Source organism: Delphinapterus leucas, chromosome 3 (assembly GCF_059928025.1).
Source record: "Delphinapterus leucas isolate spDelLeu-1000000601 "Yukka" chromosome 3, BTC_Dleu_Yukka2, whole genome shotgun sequence".
Classification (NCBI taxonomy): Eukaryota; Metazoa; Chordata; class Mammalia; order Artiodactyla; family Monodontidae; genus Delphinapterus; species Delphinapterus leucas.
The window spans coordinates 1,987,118-2,002,691 of record NC_143131.1 but is presented as its reverse complement, the minus strand read 5'-3'; the positions used below and the strand labels follow the sequence as shown (position 1 = coordinate 2,002,691).

Here is a 15,574-nt window from a genome sequence, read left to right as displayed (position 1 = left end):
AAGGGAGGCGGTCGCCCGGGCCTGCGCCCTCCAGCCCCGGGCGCCAGAGAGGGCGGGACGCAGAGCGCGCGGGGCGGGGAGGGGGCAGGCCGGCGTGGGTGGAAAATGAGGCTCCCGGGGCGCGGGGGTGGGAGGCGAGGTCTGGCGGCCTGGCGGGCGTGCGCCGCAAGCCGGCGGGCGGGCCGAGAGCAGGCGACTCCGGCTGCGCTCTCGTGTGCGCGGCGAGGGCGGGAAGGCTCCGCCCCGGGGAGGGAGGGGGCGTCGGATTAAAGGCCACCCAGGCGGGCGGGGACCAGGACAGCAGCCCTCACCCAGAGCGCACTCAGCTCCGCGCCGCCCAGCGCGAGTCCCGCCGGCCCCGCTGGTCCGGCGGCCCCGGCGCGGCACGTCCCGCAGAGCGCAGCAGGGCTCTCGCGACCGGAGCATCTGGACTGGGCGCTGAGCGGTGGCGGCGATGTCAGGGCGCGGGGCCCCGGGCCCCGGATGGGGGCTGCTGCTGGCGCTGCTGGCGCTGGGCGAGCTGCCGCGGGCGCAGGGCGTCGAGGAGATGCCTGACGGCGCGCACGGGGAGAGCCAGGGCTTCCAGGTGGTCACCTTCAAATGGCACCACGTCCAGGACCCGTACATCATCGCGCTCTGGATCCTCGTGGCCAGCTTGGCCAAGATCGGTAAGCCGGCCCGGGGTCCGTCGGCGCGCCGCGGCTTCCCCGCCCCCCCACCCGCTGGGTCTGCGGGTCCCTTCCTGCGCCCCCGCCCCCGGCGGACAGAGCCGGCTGCCTGCGCCGCCTTCTTCACGCGCCCCGCCGGGTCCGTGGTCTTCCCTGTGGAAGGGGCGCGTCCAAGGTCGGTTGCCCGGCGGTCCCGTCGGGGAGCGCCGCGGCCAGCCCCGGGGATTCGGCCCTTGGGTCGCTCAGGGCGAGGCTCGGGGACTGCGAGCCTGGCCGGGCCCGGAGTGGCAGTGCTCGTGGCCGAGGGTTACTCGGTCCCGGCCGGGCGGGCGCAGCCTCCTGAGTCCCCGCGTCCCCGGGTCTCCGCGGTCGGCACTCCCTCTGCCCCATCCAGGCCAGCAGACGTCGCGGACTGCTCCGCGCTGGGGCTCCCGCAGCCAGGTTTTCTGTCCGTCGGGCTTGTCGGGGCTGTTAGTGCAGGAGAGAGGGAATGTCCTTGCCTTCAAGCGCCGGAGCACTCCGTCCCCAGTGCAGAAAGAAAAATGGTGTCACCAAGATGAAAGCCGGTACCGTCCTATTTATAGGAGCAAGTTTTCCACTGACGGTGTTTCTCTCTTCAAAATCCTGGTCTGTCAGATTTCTCTCCTCCTGACTGGCTCCACTGAGCCAGCAAAGTGGGAACTGCAGGTAACTCCCGGGCAAGGTGACAGGAAGGTCAGCTTTCTTAAGAGCCTCTGAGGACCAAAGCTTCAACGTGTTGATCAACACCAGGGAGGGTCTTCCGTGAGGTGGCGGAGATGTGAGGGCAGGTGTAATTAGTAGGTGGAGCGGGGGAAACCCTGTGAGGGGGTCTGAGGACTCCCCCCTCACCACAGAGCAGCCGGACGGGGATGGGTCCGCAGAGGTTTTGGAATGGGGATGGGCCGGGGGTGCTGGCCTCCTCAGCGGGGCCAGGAGGGGCAGGCTCTGGGGAGAGGCGGTCAGAGGACTTTGGACCTGGCTTTGGGGGCTCCCGGTGTTCCTCGGCGGCTGGTTACAGCCCGTTTCTCCTTCAGCCCTGCCTCTGCCATGTGTCCTGCCGTGCCAGCGACCTCCCTTTAAGTCTCTCGTTTTGTTCTGTTTCTTTCAAAGCTCTCCGGCCCCTCTGCCTCCCCCTTTCTCCTCCGGTGTGTGTTTAGTTCCTTGGCCCTGCTGCCCAGTCCCTGTGCCCAAGCTGCCCTCCACTCCTTGGCTTTTTTGTGGGGGATTGTGACGTCAGGAGTGAAATGTCGGCACCGAGAGGCGGTCTCACGTGCTATGTGTCCTCTGGGTGTCTCTGCCGCAGGGGACTTGCCGACACTGGCCACTTTCTACTGGCCACTTACGGGGCAGGTCCAGCCTCACCCTGGGGCTCTAGGAGCAGCACCCCGTCCTGAGGCTCCCCTGGGAGCTGACCGGTTTCTGGGGCAGAGCGGGGGTCTCCTCCTCAGCCCCCTTCTCTCTTCTGTGAAACCACAGATACGTGCAGGGTGGACCCATGACACTCCGGGGGTCCCCACCTGGGACCTGGAGCCCCCCTGTCGTGTAGAGCGAACGTGTGCTTCCTGTGCAAGCCCAGCCCCAGGTCCTGCACCTGGAGGTCCAGTGTCTGTTATTCACCCAGGAAGAGCCTGCCCCGAGGTCTCCTAAGCGCTCAGCTCCTCCAGAGGGGACCTTCTTGGGGGGGGGGGGGCCCTGCTCCCACCAGCTCCGCCTCTCGTGGGCAGGGCGGGCCCAGAATGTGTTTGTCTGTGGCCACTTCAGTAGCTCCGCCTCCCCTGGGGCTGCTGGCCCCATCCGAGGGGGAAGGGGGGCAGCTTGGGTAGAGGCTCGGTGGGGGGCTGTAAGGGAACATGAACAGGACCCCGGAGAGAAGACCCATGGGGCCGGCCTAGCTGGCCTGGGAGTGCCCTGCCCCGGGCCAGGCCTGACCCCGACGCTGCCCACGCTGTCCTGCACTTGGAGGGTCCTGCTGTGACGGCAGAGGGTCTCGCCCGTGAACAGGCTGCACAGAGGGACTCTGTTCTCCCATCTTAGAAAGCAAGCTGGGACCCTCCCCAGGCCCAGCCCCCTCCCAGCCATGCCCCTGTCCTCTGGAACCCACTGCACTGACCCTGCCCAGGTCCCCAAGGCTCTCCGGGTGGCTCAGCATGGGCTTCACGTGACCCCGCCTCTAGCCCAGCAGGTGTCTCTGCACAGACATCCCTCCCCCGCCCCCCGCACCTGACGGAGAAGAGGAACTGGGGTGGCTGCTGAGCTCGCAGATGCCTGAGGCCCCAGGTCCCTATTCGCAGACGCATTTGGGCCTGCCGGGTCCCTACCTGCTGTCGCATCTTTAGGAAATGCAGAAGGGGATGAAGCCAGGGAGGGAGCTGGCCCACAGCTCCCGGCTGGGCCTGCAGGGCCGAGGTTGAGGACTCTCCTGCACTGGGGGCTGTCTGCCCTTGGGTGTATGGGGAAAGCCCGGGCCGGGGTGGGACGTGTGCTCCCCAGGGGGCCTCGAGTCAGCAGCCACTCACACCAGGATCAGTCTGGGCCTTGGACCAGGTTGGACTCCCTCTCCCTCAGCCTGTCCCACCTCCTCTGGCCTCCTCTGGGGCCAACGTCTAGTGGGCTGGGTGGGCGCGCTTCGGCCGCGTGCGATGGCGAAGCTGTGGCAGCAGTGGGCGGGGCCCACCTGAGGCTGGGGATCCAGGCAGCTTCGGGAGACAGCCTGGAGGTGGCGGGTGACCAGGGTAGGTGCTCCTGGAGGCCGCCAGGGAGACCCCGTGTGTCGTGCTCTGGCGCCGAGCCAGTGGGTTGAGGGCTCCGCTCACTCCTGGCCGGAGCTGCTGGGAGCGGTGACTTGGCTTCTGAGCTGCGGAGCCAGAGGGGCAGGCGGAACTCGCCGTCTCTGCTGTTTCTCCTCTCCCTCTCCGTCTCCTCTCTCTCTAAGAGGGCGCCCCCCCCCAGATCCCACCCCCAAGGAGGCAGGGGGCTGCCCCCACACCCTGGCAGGAACACTTCGGGAAGAGCCCGGAGCCCGTGGGTCCCCCTGGATCCAGAGAAGGGAGCAGCTGGGGTGGGTGGCGCTGGCCCAGGCGTGCCCAGCAGCCATGGTCCTCTGAGATCCTCGGCCTCTCCCCCATGGCCCCCAGGGTTTTGTGAGTGCTTCTGTTCCGTGCTTGGTCACCCCCTCCCTCTTCACCCAGTCTTGGAGGAAGAGACCCCGGCGGGGGGCACGGTGTGTCTTTCCTAACCAGCAGAAGCCGGACGTGGTCCCCCGGGCACCCTGAGGAGTAGCCAGGGCCTTTAGGGTCACGCGTGCGACCCTATCTGCACACTTTACCCGCTCTGCCCCTCCGAGACTGCAGCACCTTGGCTCCTGGAGACGCAGGTCCCTTTTCCCACCTGTGCTCCAGCTGGAGCTCAGCCTTGGGGTCCCGCTCTGTTCGGCTGGACGTGTCAGCCGCTGCCTTATCAGGTCAGACTCTGCTCTCCAGGCCCCTAGACCCCGATTCCCGTCACTTGCAAAGCGCCTTCCCTGTGGCTTCTCCTCTGGTCCAGCCCCAGCCCTTGCCAGGGGAGGGGCACAGCCCATGGCTTCTGTCCAGAGCACCTGCCATGTCGGTGGATTTCTCTGAAGTTCAGCCTTCGGGCGCTGGGTGTCTGCCCTGGGTTGTGCTCCCAGGCTGTCGGGGAGTGGTGGACAATATTTACCTCCTTGGGTTGACACCAGAAGCTTGTGGTTTTCGCTCCGTGTGCTCTGGTCCTAAGACCAGAACCCCCATCACTGCACCCAACCTCTGTCCCTCTTTCCTGTGGGCTCCCCGGCGCCCTCCACCATGCTCTCCTCCCTGTTCCCACCAAATTTCCCTTACACCGCAGCGTGAGCAGCAGGAGTCTTCGGTGGACCCCATCCTCCCAGGAGTAGACGAATCAGTGGGCCCTAGTGGACCCCAAGCCTGGCAGGACAGATGGAGTCAAGACCCATCATCCAAGGTCTTGGAACCAAGGCCTCTCCCAAGAGTGTCTATGGGAGGGACATTCTGTGCTGAAAGTGTAAAGTCTCATTTGTCAGGAACTGCCCATGGGAGAATTAGCCACGGGCTGTCAAACAATCCCCTGCATTTGGAGCTAAGGTACCTTTGTGGAGTATCCTGAGGAAGAGGGGCAAAGGTTGGGAAGTGCTGATAGCCCCAGTCCTGCCTGCTTGGCAGAAGGAACTCTCCAGGGATTTTCCCATCCAGCCCACTCCCGCGGTCCAAGAGAATCACAGCAGTGTTCCCAGGACTGCAAGTCCCAAAGGTCACTGACACCTGCCGCTGGGCTCTCCCAGTCTGGTGCCTGATCGGCCTCACGTTTATTTCTTCCCAGCGTCTGAGTCCCTTTTGACAGCAAGTTTTCCCAGGAGCGTGTGGCAGAGTGGGGCAGGAGGCTCAGTGTGCGGTGGACCAGGTCAGGGCTGGTGGTCCCGGGCTCCCTCCACGCCTCCTGCCTTCCCTCTGAGAAGGGACTCCTCCAGCCCTCTCTGCGCTGGAGCCCAGAGTGGGTGGTGACCTCCCTGGGCTGAGGTGGGCACAGCTGGGGCCCCGTCCCCTGCACCAGGAAACCTTGGAGGCGCCTGGGTGCTTTCCTGGCGTGAGGTCCGCTCCACTGGGGTGGCTTTGTGCCCAACCCCCGCCTGCACCTTCGCTCCCAGCCAGCCCCCGGCCTCCTTCCTGACCTTGCTCGGTGTCTCCTGCCCCTTCACCATCCCTTCTTCATACTGTGAAGTCTGTCTCCTCCGTCTGCCCAGGGCAGGGGGAAGAGGGGCGCTGGCGGAACCCAGGTGCCTGCAGAGGCCGTCCCCACCCAGCCCTGCCTACAGAGCCCATCAGACTGGGGGAGTTGAGCTCCAGGGGCCTGTGGGCCGGGTGGGGATGGGGGAGGCACAGTATTAGTGGGGGGGTGGGCAGGGGACTGGCAGGGTGGCAGAGGCCCAGGGAGCGCCGGGCACGGGAGCAGCAAGGCCCCGTGGGTGCGAGGCTATGGCCCTGCCGCTTCCCTGGGTTCTAGCTGAAGCCCGGCCGCTACCCCCCGTCCCCCCTGCGGCCAGGCCAGGAGCCCCACCCACCAGCATCTCTCCCCCCTCCTCTTCTGAGCTCAGAACCCTCCAGCCCACTGGGGTTTTGAGGTCGCCCCCTCAACACTGGGGTCTGGGCTCAACCAGGTCAGCTCTGCAGAGGCGGGGGCTGTGTCTGTTCGTTCCCGCGTGTCCCCAGCGCCTGGAGGCCGGCCTGCCCCGGCAGCGCTCCTGCAGGTATGTGTGCGGACGCGTGTGCTCGGCCGGACGCGTGCTGGACGGGTGGCTGGACAGGCGTGTGAGTGGGTGAGGGAGCGGACACTCCACGGTGGTGTGAGCTTCGTCCAGACCCTCGAGATGCTAAGCTCCTTAGCCAGATTCTCGACCGGAATTGCCACACAGGCACACCCGGTGACCGCCGCAGGCTGAGGGCAAGGCCGCATCAGCTTGGAGCACCGTGGGCTGTAGGTCTGAGGCGGGGAGCGCTCGCCCGCGCGAGGCCCGGCCTGAAGCAGCTCCCTGACGAGCTGAGTTGGTCAGTTCACACCCAGTCCTGCCTCCTGGAGCAAGACAGGGCAGAACAGGCCCGCGGGTCCCCGCTCGCAGGCTGCAGACGGACGCCTACACGCCCTCTGGGCGGAGCCTGGACTCGGGCCCCAGCCGCGCAGTATCCCCGGCCCAGGACGACATCTGGGCTCGAACGTTTGATTTATTCTATTAGTGCAGCCAAAATGCTTGATTTTTAGCGGCCACAACAGCTCCGAGTGCTAGTTTAACATTCATCTTACAAACCTTAATGCTGCCACGTGTCTGGCGCTGCTGCAGGCCGCGAGGACACGGCTTCCCATGAAACAGACCCAGACCTCCCTCGGGGTGTGTCACACCCCCCGGAGCAGGCGAGTTCGCCGCAGGGTGCATGTGTCGAGTCCTGACGGAACAGGGAAAGAAGGGAATAACGCAGGTGGGGAGGAACGAGCCCTGAGGTTTAGGGGGACGTTTCCAGGGTCCAGACGGCCCTGCAGAGGCCCTGAGGTGGCCATATGGGGGCATGTTTGTGGGGCAGCTGAGGAGGCCCCCCAGGAGAGGGGTGGCAGGTGAGGGGCCAGCGGGTCCACCAGCCACATGCGTCCCAGCGAAGTGGGGCCTTGGAGGCTTCTGGGCCGAGCACCCTTGACCCCTCCGGGAGGGACAGGACCCCAAGGGAGAGATGAGGGTGGGTCGGACCCATCACCCCCTGAGCTGAGCTGCCCCGTGGTGGTGTGTAATGTTTGCAAAATCCCTCTGATTTTGTAAGATTCTCCCCATAAGCATGTTCAGAACAGACAAGCCGGAAAAATGGTGCGTACCTGCTCAAGGATTAGAAGGGAGAGCCAGGTCTGCTTTCCGGAGACTCTGAACGAGGTGTCTGAGCACTAAGGGCCCAGCCAGGCCATGCTGCTCCAGCCTCTGCGCCCCCGGTGTCCCAGGACAGGGAGGGGCCTGGTGCTGCCTCGCCTCTGCCAGGACCCCGGCTCTGCCAGGCCTGACCCACCTGTCAGGGCTGAGGTCCCACTGCAAGGCACTGGGCAGCACCTTGAGGTCATGGGGTCTTTCCTTGGAGCTGGCCGCACCTCAGGTCCACTTCTGTGAGCTGAGCGTTCGCTCATCGGTTCTAGAATGAATGGAGAGGCCCCAGGGTTTGCTGGACACCGGGGTTCAGAGTCCAGGCTGAGGGCTCAGGTGGTGGCCAGGGTGCGGGCTTCCCCTCTGCGGGGCAGTCGAGATGGGCTGCAAAGGGAGGGGCCGGCAGAGGAAGACGGGCTGGCGGAGGCAGGGCCGGGCAGAGACGCCAGCCCCGGGGCCCCAGCGCTGGCGGGTGGGAAGGTGTCAGGGCTGCCGCAGCTACGGTGGGGGGTGGTCAGGGCCGGACGGTGGAGAGGTGGGACAGGCTGGAGGCTGTGGACTCGGGGGGGGGGGTGTTGAGCTGAGTCATCCCAGGCCCCTGGTTGAACCCTCTGCTTCTGGCGCAGATGTGGCCCTGGCGGGGTGGCCAGCTGTCGGCTCGGCGGAGCGTCCCGTGAGCCTGGACCTCCAGCCTCCAGGGCCGGGGGCAGACCAGGATCCTCTAGGGCCCACCCTGTGCTCGCGGAGGAGGCCGCGGGCTGGAGGGCGAGGGCCAGGCTCCGCTTCCTCCCGGGCATATCAGGAGGTTTCCAGTGAGTTTACCGCCTGCTTAGCTCTCTTGCCAAAGTCCAACTGGTTTTGAGTTCTCAGCTGGGAAAGGCCCAGCGTGAGAGCTGGAAGCGGCTGCTTCTCACAGCTCTTGGAACCACACAAAGGGTGGGAACCACCAGCTCACGGGGCTCTGTTTCTGCTCAGGTGTAGCGGGCCCTAGACGCGGGGGCACAGCGAACACGGGCCTGCAGCCTCCCAGCCTGCTTTCCTTGGAACATGGCCCGCACGCGCTGGGTGCTCGTGCAGCGCCCCCCTGCCTGCTGCTCGCTGTGGACCCATCGAGGCAGGGCCGCCCAGAGGCCTTCGCACCTGCATGTGTGTGCTGGTGCCCGTGGGTTGAGGGTTTCACCTGTGGCACTAAGATCTAGTCCCCAAGGGGCCGTGGATGCTGGGGGCCTGAGGACCTGAGGTCCCCTCATGTGCCTCTGGGTCACCCTCTCCCTAGCAGGGTCTGTGAGGAGTGGGTGAGACAGGCCTGGGGCTCTGGTCGTGCTCACGTTGTCCTCACCCCACACAGCCAGCGGGAGCACACGGGGCCGTGAGGAGACCCCCGGGCCCCACTCCAGCAGGAGAAGCCGGGCTCCCAGGGGCGTGCTGGGAAGAGCCTGCCGGTGGTGGAGGAGGCTTGGCCCCCCGAGAGCTGTATCCTGGGGTCACAGAGACCTTTCTGCTGCAGAAGCCGCCGGGCACCCCCAGGGCAGGGCCCCAGAGCAGGCCTGGGGGCGGCGGTGGGAGGGGTACGGCCTCCCTCCTGCTACTTTGCACAGGCCAGTTCGGAGGCCAGGCTCTCCGGGAGGCAGTGTCACCCCCACGCAGCACCGGCAGTGACTCAGTAACCGAGCAGAATGTGCGAGGGCACCTCCACGTGTGACTGCTAACCCTAACCCTAACCCTTCCGCATCCTGAGGCTGCAAAACCTTCATTCTCCTTCAGTTGACAATCCGGACGGAGACCCGCTGCCTTGTAGCCTGGGGCGTGTGGCCGGCCTCAGACTCTCAACAGCTTCTGGGAGGCCTGGCGAGACCCCCGGTTCTCAGTCCGGTTCAGTCTCCTGGGGGTCGTCGGCCCAAGCATCTCGAATCAGAGCTTCTGGGGTGAGGCAGGGACCAGGCCCAAGCTTGTGGGTCTCCAGGGGGGGCAGCAGGCGGAAGCAGATGGTCGCTGTCCTGAGCAGGTGCCACCTGGCTAGGCTCCTGGAGGCTGCCTGCAACCTCACAGAATTTGAGGACTCCCCAGGGCCCCCCCACACTCTTGCACCTGCCTGGTCTGCTACTGCATCTAAGAGGACTTGTGATGGCCTTGCTATGGGCAAGCTGCTGTCCCCTCTGACACCTCAGCCTCCTCAGCAGGGACACGGCCAGGTTCAGCACCTCCCTCAGGTGCAGACTTCAACAGGTGCTTAGAGGGTGCCTGGCGGACATTCTGTGAACACTGTAGTTACCCTGCACAGCACCCGGCCTTAATAAGAGGTCAACGAACAATAGTTGAATGAAAATGAAAATGCCAAGACAGTCACACGATAACTACAGATACTAAGTCTGAGGTGGACGGTGGGAGCCAGGACCTCGTGGCACCAGCAAGGGCAGGGGCCAGTGTCCTTTAATGCCGGGTAAGGAGGGGACTGGGCAGTCCTGCCCCCCACACACACCTGTTGCCTGCAGCCTCCCAGTTCCCACCTGTCCTGGGAATGATTTTGTGGACTCGGCAAGGTGCTGGCTTTTACCCAGTGAGGTCCCAGCTGGAGAGGGTGTTGCATGGAGCTGGCCAGGAGTGACCTCCCTGTGACCTGGTGTCGGCCCCAGGCAGGTGCACCTCAAACCCCGGCTGTTAGGTGACCCTTTCGGTGCTGGGGTCTCCAGTACAGTGTCGCTAGGATTTGGGAGGGGGGATCATGTGACCGCCATTTAGCAATATAATTAGCGAACAGAGCAGGGCTCAGGGGTGAGTGTGTGAGGTGGGGCCTGTGGGCACACACCCACGTGCAGGCTGTGAGGGTCCAGCCCTCCCCCGCTCATCCCCTCCAACCCCATACAGCCTACCTTCCTACAAAAGGAGGGCAGTTTTAAGCTTCTGAGAAGGCCCTGGATGGAGAATGCGGCGTCTGTTGTCAAAATCCTTTACTCATTAACTTGCTAGGACCAAGAACGTTCCAATGTCAAGGGCGCCCTCAGCCCCAAGCCCTGTGCACGGCCTGCCTCGGGGGTCTTAGGGGAGCACATCCTGGCCCAGCACCCCCTCTGCCTTCTGCCAGGGCACCCCAGGGAGGCCTGGCAGATGCAGGGTGAGCACACGTGGCCGGCCGCCCAGGGGCGAGGACAGGCTCCTTTCGCCAGACCGGGGGAATCAGTCCAACCCGACTGCCTCCCCGGGCCCAGTGCTCTGGGACCCTCTTCCCAACATGCCCGTCCCCCCGGCCTCTTCCAGCTGGTGCGGGGGGCAGAGACCAGGGGAATTTGTCTCTGCAGCCCCCGCAGACCCCCACCTGGCCCTCAAGGGCACCCAGGGAACTGGCACGAGAGCAGCAGCTCCGGCGGGCTTTCCATTTACGATCCTGGATTGCTCATGATCTGGAGAGATTCCTTTCAGTGTTAATGAGCTGAACATGTCTGGAAGGCAGGTGAAGTGAGCGCCCTCCCAAGCCACCAGCTGCAAGTCACTGCCGTCCTGAGCCGTGCTTGTGGCCCGTAGCCACGGGATCTCGGGGGAGGGGGGCCCGAGGCGGCCAGGAGAGGAGTGGGAAGGAGGCCGGCTGCCCGGACGGCCTGTCCTCAGAGGAGGCCTGGCCCCAACCCCGCACCCGCGGTGGCCGCCTCTGAGGACAGGCCGCCCGGAGCGCGTGGGACCACCACATCCCCGCCCACCCCCACCTGCAGGAGCCCCGGGGCCCGCACTTAGCTGTGCTCAGCCTGACCCGCGCAGGCCCCACGGCCTGACTGTGGGAAGTTAAAGTTAAACAAGACAAATCGTCCGCTGTCGGGGAGCAAGGTCCTCTGCTTCGCAGCCGTGCACTCATGTGCACCTCCTCCCGGCAGCCTGGCCTGGGCCCACCCATCGGGGGCCCACGGGGTGTGCGCAGGGGCGGGGCGCAGGGCTCGCAGCCTCGGCTCTCGCCTCCCGTGGAGCCCCCGGGCTCCGAGGACCCTACGTCGGGTGGTCGTCGGGGCCCCTCCTTCGGAGCAGGGAGAGGCCCGCAGGGGTGAGGAGAGGACGCTGGTCCTGGCAGCGAGGCCGCGGCGCCCCGGGAGGGACTTCTCCCCGGGGAGGTCCTCTCGCCCCGAGTCACGTGTGAACGGAGCTCCCGGATCTCGGCGAAGCGCCTTGTGCCGCAGACTCGAAGGTCTGAGACTGCCATGCACCAGGGCTGACCGGCGCTGGACCGCGGGTCCGGCACGTTGCTGGCTTTGCCGTCGTCGCCGGGGCCGCCAGAGCTGGTGTCTGAAGCTGGTGCCATCCCTGCTCGCGCACGCCTCCCTCACCACCTGCCCTCCTTGGCGCCCCGCCGCACACCCCCCAGTGGGCAGGCCCCCTCCCGGGCTGGCGTCCCGGGTCCCGGACCTCACTCTGCTGGTCCGTGGGACCCCTCCCTGTGGATGGCAACAACACCCTTTGCAGTAAAAAGTGGGGCTTTTGTTTGTAAAAGTTCTGGGGGAGCCTTCCCGTCGTGTTGGCGCAGTAGAATCAGGACAGATGGTTGACGCTGACGGGAAGTTGCAGGCTGACGGCACCGGGTTCTCCCTCTGGGTGACAAGCAGGCGTGTTTCCCAGCCCGCCCGGCCCGCCTTCTCGTACTCAGTGTGTCACCTCCATCCCTGGCCCGGCCTCCTGAGGCCACATCCCAGTGCTAGGCCCACCCTCCAGAGGAGCACCCACCATGGCTGCAGAGATGCTGGCTTTTAAAAATTAGTACACTGAATATTTTTAGTTGTAAATTTACAGGATCATTGAGCAGAGAGTCCAGAGAGTTCCCTGTACTCCCATCCCCATTCCCCTCCCCCCGCCACACACACACAGTTTCCCTGTTGTCAACATTTTGCACTGGCACTGATCATTGGTTACAATAGATGAACCAATATCAATACGTTATTATTAACTGAAGTCCAAGGTTTACATTAAATTTCCATCAGTGTCATACAATCTATGAGTGTGGACAAATGTCTAATGACGTGTATCTACTTTTTTATTTATTTCTATTTTGTGGAATCTTAGTTCCCCAGCCAGGGATCAAACCTGTGTCCCTTGCATTGGAGCGGAGTCTTAACCACCTGACTGCCAGGGAAGTCCCACCCACTGAGGCTTTTACTGTCTCCATGGTCTTGCCTTTTCCCAGAATATCCTAGAGTTGGAATCCTACAGGATGCAGCCTTTCAGATGGGCTTCCCTCACTTAGTCACATGCATCTAATGTTCCTCCACGTCTTTTCATGGCTTGATGGCTCACTTCTTTTTTGGTGCAGAATGCTCCACTGTCTGGATGGGCCACAGTTTATCCGTTTGCCGGCTGAAGGACACCTTAGCTGCTTCCAAGTTTTGACAGTGACGAATACAGTTGCTATAAACATCTGTGTGCAGGGTTTTGTGTGGACGTAAGCTTTTAACTCATTTGTGTAAATACCAAGGAGCATGATTGCTGGATCACATGGTAAGAGTGTGTTGAGTTTGTAAGAAACTATTATACTGTCCTCCAGAGCGGCGACGCCCTTCTGCGTCCCCACTGGGGTTCCTGGAGCTCCATGTCGTCACCAGCAATTCGTGTGGTCAGTGCCTGGACTTTAATGATTGTGGAGGATGAACAGTGGTGCTGTTTCCGTTTGTGTCTCCAACAGCGCATGGTGTGAGTGTCTCTCCGTGTCCTAACTTCCGTCTGCACTTCTTCTTTGGTAAGGTATCTCTTTAGACTTGGGGCCCATTTTTCAGTTGGGTTGTTTTCTGATTGAGTTTTAAGAGTTGTTTGCATATTTTGGATACAAATCCTTTATCAGATTTGTGTTTTGCAAATACTTCATGCCTGTCTACGACTTTTTTCATTCTCTTAGCTTTCACAGACACTTCATTAATTTTAAGGAACCCCAACTTATCAGTTCTTTCTTTCATAGATCATACTTTTGGTGTTGTGTCTAAAAACTCATCTCCAGACCTGAGGTCATCTAGGTTTCTCCTGTTTTATCCTCTGGGAGTTTCATAGCTTTTCAGGTCCCCGATCCATTTTGAGTTGATTTTTGTGAAGGGCGTGAGGTCTCGATTCATCTTCTGTGTGGACGTCACTTGTCCCAGCGCCATTTGTTGAAGAGACTGTCTCTGCTCCGTTGCGTTGTCTTTGCTCCCTTGTCAAAGGTCTGTGACCACATTTATAGGGTCTGTTTCTGGGCTCTGTTCTGTCAGTTGATCTATATGTCTATTCCGTCCCCGACACCACACTGTCCCGGTTACTGTAGCTTCACAGTAAGTCCTGGAGTCGGGTGGCGTCCGTCCTCCAACTCGGTCCTTCTCCTTCAATGTTGCCTTGGCTGTTCTGAGTCTTTTACCTCCTCTCCATGTTAATTTGAGAATCACTTTCTTGATATTCACTTACAATAACTTGCTGGGATTTTTTATTGGGGCTGCATTGTATCTGTGGATTACGTTGGGAACTGATATCTTGACCATATTGAGTCTTCCTCTCCATGAACGTAGACTCTCTCTCCATTTATTTAAATCTTTTTCAGTTTCTTTCATCCAAGTTTAGAAGTTCTCCTCATACAGGCCCAGCACATATTTTGTTAGATTTATACCTAAGCATGGGTTCTTTTGGTGCTGATGTAAATGGTATTGTGTATTGAATTTCAAATTCCATACGTTCATTGCTAGTTTATAGGAAGCAACTGACAATCTATATCCTTCAGGCTTGCTACCATCGCTTACTAGCTCCAGGAGTTTCCTCTTGATTCTTTGGGGTTTTCTACTCAGCTAATCGTGTCACCTGGGAGCACAGCATCTGCCCTGCGGCCCCGCCCCCAGCAAGGCCGCTGTGCTCGCCCTGTGGCTCCTGGCTTTGCTGCCATGTGTTGGGCATTTCAAGCTATCTTGGCCGGGACCAGACATGAGGTGGGCAAGGCGGGAAGGAGCTGTGATGTGAGCTTCCCAGATGTGGGGAACCTGCCCCCACCCACGTGTTGCTCCCTGAGTTCTGACGTTCCCACCGAGGTTTCAGTGCCATACACTGTTATGACGACACGAGACGTGGCCTGGAATAGCACGGATCACTGTTCCATTTCCTGCACAACCGTTCGTTTTACCTAAAGTTAACTATTGTCTGGGGTCGGTGGTGCCATTTTCTATGTACTTAAGTAACTCCCTGCCCCAGACCCCTGCGGGCTGCTGTGCTACACAGCACTCCAGCGCCCGTGTCTGCTGCTTTGTCCCGAGACACCAGGTCCCTGGGCTTCCCTCTGCCACACACAGCACCGGCCCTCCCGTCACTCTGCCCTCCACGGGGCACCCCGCCTGCCATCCCATGCCTTCTGTCTTGGGGAGCCCCTCTTTGGTGGACTCCTTCTCCATCAAATGTGACTTTCCCCCCCTTCCTCTGCGGACTGGCTGTGCAGGAGAGGGTGACATCGACCGTCCTGAGCAGACTGATGACCTACTGGATTCATGCTGGGGACCCCCTCCCCTCTCCCCTCCCTCCTCCCTCCTCCTCTCCCCAGTAATGATGTGCTTTGAGGCAGATCTCATTTCATCTGTCGAGCTTGGTCCCTGGAAGCACAAGCCTTTCATCTGGAGATGTTTGTGGCTGCTTCGTCCGTGTGTCTCCCTCTGTCCCTCTTCTAGCTCCTTCTGAGAGAACCTGTGTCGTCCTCTTTCTACTCTTGAATGTCCTCTCCTGCATTGGTGTCTCTGTCTTTTTCCTCTGTCTTCTGAGAGATCCTTTAACTTCATCTTCCAACACCTCCGTTGGGTTTTGTTGGGTTTTTTAATTTTTTTTTTTCTTGGCTGCGTCAGGTCTTAGCTGCGGCACGCGGGATCTTCGTTGCGCCATGCAGGCTCTTTGTTGCAGCCCGCAGGCTTCTCTGTAGTTGTGACGCGCAGGTTCCAGAGTGCGTGGGCTCCGTAGTTTGCAGCACGTGGGCTCTAGTTGAGGCGCACAGGCTCATTAGTTATGGCACACGGGCTTAGCTGCCCCGTGGCATGTGGGATCTCAGTTCCCCGACCAGGGATAGAACTCGCGTCCCCTGCCTTGGAAGGAGGATTCTTTACTGCTGGACCAGCAGGGAGGTCCCTCCATTGAGTTTTTAGTTTCTGCTCCCGTATTTTCTCATATAAACAGGAGTTCGTAAATCACTGACTGCACCCTTTGGCCTAGGATGCAGCTCCTTTTCCCGGTGTGGACCTGCCTCTCCCGGCAGTGTTTCCTCACTTGCTCTGCTTGTGTTTTACATGACTCGGCCGCTGGTTTTCAAGCCCAAGACCTCCCACGCCCCACCCCCAGGGTGGCTGATCAGGCTGGGTCCGCGCATATGGGGGCCGACCTCACGGTGCCCAGCAGGGAGCGCGGGGGCTGCAGGAGTGGGGAGGCCAGGATGCCAGCGTCTTCAGACCACCCCCCCTTCCTGCTGGCCTGGCCAAAAATCTAAAAATAAAGAAAATAAATGACA

General features: G+C 61.7%; 1 protein-coding gene across 2 annotated transcripts in view; it reads left to right on the top strand.

Annotated features, from left to right (window-relative positions):
- Nucleotides 1-454: 454 nt before the first annotated feature.
- Nucleotides 455-15,574, top strand: part of SLC9A3 (solute carrier family 9 member A3) — a 40,602-nt gene continuing 25,482 nt past the window's right edge. For both annotated transcript variants that reach the window (XM_089908637.1, XM_022581297.3), the window contains exon 1: nucleotides 455-668. In XM_089908637.1, coding sequence (XP_089764763.1) covers nucleotides 455-668 — 214 coding nt within the window. The remainder of the gene's footprint in view (nucleotides 669-15,574) is intronic.